Raw genomic sequence first — 2,954 nt, 5'->3', positions numbered from 1 at the left:
ATGCCATCGCCTGTGAGACCAACAGCTCCAGCAGGGTTGCCATCAGGCTCTGCAGATGCTGGTATGCTGAATTTTGTGAACTACTTCATGCTGCATGTAGGGATATACTTTGAGCTGAATATCCATTATGGGACCGTACAATTACTTATAGCCACATCTGTGTTTAATATCCAGACTTCCAGAGGATGATGTGTCAGCAGTTCTCCAGCGTCATGCAGAGTCTGAGGGAGATGGCACAGACAATGATGAGGCTGGAGCAGAGACTGGAGCAGAGACTGTCCGGCGAGTCTGCAGACAGCTATCGGGGAGCAGTACTGGATGACCTGCACCCTGCTAAAACGGAGGAGGAGCTGCTGGTCTTGGAGGAGTAGCTGAAGGACAAGGATCATCAAAGGAAGATGGTGAGTAACTTCAAGGCAGAACTTTGTTCCTTATTTTTGCAGAGAAGTGTTAAGGAAATGTAAAAGTAAATGATTGTCTTTATGTTTTGCAGACACGATATCTGAGTTCCATTGGCGGCAAAGATCTGCCAGATGTGGTCCGGCGGGTGCTGTCAGCCATTGCCATACACAGAGTGTGGTGTGTCTACAGCGTCCATGGGAAGAGGGGGAAGAAGCCTCTGAAGAATATGACCCTCTACAATGTCATATTACGTAAGGGATTGTTCATATTTTCGCAAAATAATACATTGTCTTTGCTTCATGCCATGTGCATTGAAACCATTCCCTTTTTGGTTAAAAGGTGCAGTTATGGCCTGTAAGCCAAGCACCACTGTGACGGAGGTGTCTGCCCAGCTGCAGGAGATGCTGAAACATGCCCCTGCTCGATGCAAAAAGGTATGTGATGTCAGGCAGTTAATTTTCTCGTATCCAGTGACATGGCACGCTTCCAATGAACGTATGCGACTTGCTTTTACAGCCATTTCATTATGTCCTTAGGCATCTGCTCCAGCCCAGCTGACCTCCCCAGCCCAGCCCCTGACCGCAGCTCCAGCCCTGACCACAGTGGAGTATTCAGATGAGGATGACCTCTTCTGCCCAGACCCTCGATTCAGATGTGGGTGACCCCCAGCCCGTCTCCCTAAACCTGCCTTTCCAGCCTGCCAGGATGGATGCCTTTTTTGTAAATAGTTTTTGTAAATTTTAACCTTTTTTTTGTGGGATACAACGGTCTGTTCCCGGTCTGCCTGCCACAGAATGCGCACTGTTTCATTTTTGTTTTTAGAACTTTTGCAATTGTCAGATAATGGGTTGCTAGCCAGAGCTTGTACATGCTTTTTTTTTGCTTTTCTGGCTATGCGTAATGTGACAGACCGTAAACCTCATCCTTGTAAATATGTATACTTTTAATTTGTAATGTACTTTGTGTAATAAAATGTTCTAAACTGTTCAGTCTTATATTGGTTTGTATCATAATGCTTGCTGCTATATCCCCATGTAGCATTAATTCGTTTTTGTACTGGTAAATGCTAAATATAGCCAGTGGTACTGCAAATGCTAAATATAGCCAGTGGTACTGCAAATGCTAAATATAGCCAGTGGTCAGGGTTTAGTAAGTAAGTGACCATATTTGCACCGTGCGAAAAAGACGTGCAGACCAAGTCATATAAATACCTGTAAATCTAGTGTCAGCCAAGTGAGTTTATTACGGAAGTTCCTGCCCACGTTTTTTGCACGCGGCCGCACCGTATTTGCACCGTGCGAAAAAGACGTGCAGACCAAGTCATATAAATACCTGTTAATCTAGTGTCAGCCAAGTGAGTTTATAACGGAGGTTCCTGCCCACGTGATCACGTGCGTTCTTTGCACGCGGCCGCAACTTCGGAATGACGTGTCGTTCTTACGTAGCGGCTACTAAACGGCAGATCTCGCGTTTCCGTAAATGGCCGCGTAATTTCCGCACGCGGCGCAGACGAATCGTCACCTATAGCGGCCGTATGTCGAACGTTTGCGCAACCTGCGTGTGTTAGTAGGGATTAGCTAACTGCTTTAGCCACTGATAACTACCGTCTTCTTCACTTCTCCTTCGGTAAAACATGACACCGTTGTATTGTGGTATTGTGGAGTGCTTAGGCAGAAGCAGGAAGAGAAACCCGTCATGGGACCTTAAATCAGAAAAAATATGGAATGGTAGTGAACGGCGTGAGAAGCTATTGTAAGCTAGACTGCAACATAAACAACTGTACCAGTTGGCTAACAACTATGTGAACTCAAACTCCTTGTTCTCTGTCTGGTTGTAATTTTAATTATTACGAACAAAGCCTATCTATCTATAGTATCTATCTCTGTAACTGTCGTCGGGTCTGTATCTGTTAACTCATATGGAACAAGTTATCGGGACAAGTAGAGGTTTAATACAGTAGGCTAACTAGCTAGCTAGCAGAGTGTTCTCATATGGAACATGGCATCAGGACGAGTAAGCTAGCTAACGGGGCTGACTAGAGATGTGTTTGAAATGGTTCACTCACTCCCTATTCCCTATGTAGTGTTACCCATAGTGAACTACATAGGGAACAATTGCTTCAGATATTCATGGAATGTACACAGTACCAGTTAGCTAGCAACTACGTGGACACAGGCTGATCTACTATACGGAATTGGACCGAGGAGTGTTCTCATATGGAACTAGGCTAACACAGTTGTTTCAAGACCAGTAGTAACGTTTGTGGTTTCATTTTTGTCCTTCTCTTGGCTATTCTTATTGGGGTGAATTGACCAGCTGTTTCAAATCGGCGGACGAGATGCCCGCTTCTATCACTGGATCTACATAGTAAACAAGCATAACAGTGCGTCATGAAGACCGACGACTTGCTACATTAGGCTACCTCCTGGAATACCCCACTTTAAGGTCTTTCATATTGAAATTATCTTGATGGTCTGGGGAGTTGCGAGACGTGTTAAGGGAGTGCATCAGTCGTGAGCCTTGACAGTAGGCTACCAGCCTGCGCTGCGCTC

General features: G+C 45.3%; 1 protein-coding gene across 1 annotated transcript; it reads left to right on the top strand.

Moving 5' to 3' along the window:
- Nucleotides 1-362: 362 nt before the first annotated feature.
- Nucleotides 363-1,097, top strand: LOC311315373 (uncharacterized protein). The gene is made up of 4 exons (XM_084446045.1): nt 363-401; nt 494-653; nt 742-836; nt 939-1,097. Exons 1-4 carry the CDS (start codon nt 399-401, stop codon nt 1,062-1,064), a joined length of 384 nt encoding a protein of 127 aa, XP_084302171.1. The 5' UTR covers nt 363-398; the 3' UTR covers nt 1,065-1,097.
- Nucleotides 1,098-2,954: the final 1,857 nt, after the last annotated feature.

Source organism: Borostomias antarcticus (assembly GCF_949987555.1).
Source record: "Borostomias antarcticus genome assembly, chromosome: 11".
In the NCBI taxonomy this organism is placed as follows: Eukaryota; Metazoa; Chordata; class Actinopteri; order Stomiiformes; family Stomiidae; genus Borostomias; species Borostomias antarcticus.
This window is presented reverse-complemented; position numbering and strand designations above follow the sequence as displayed.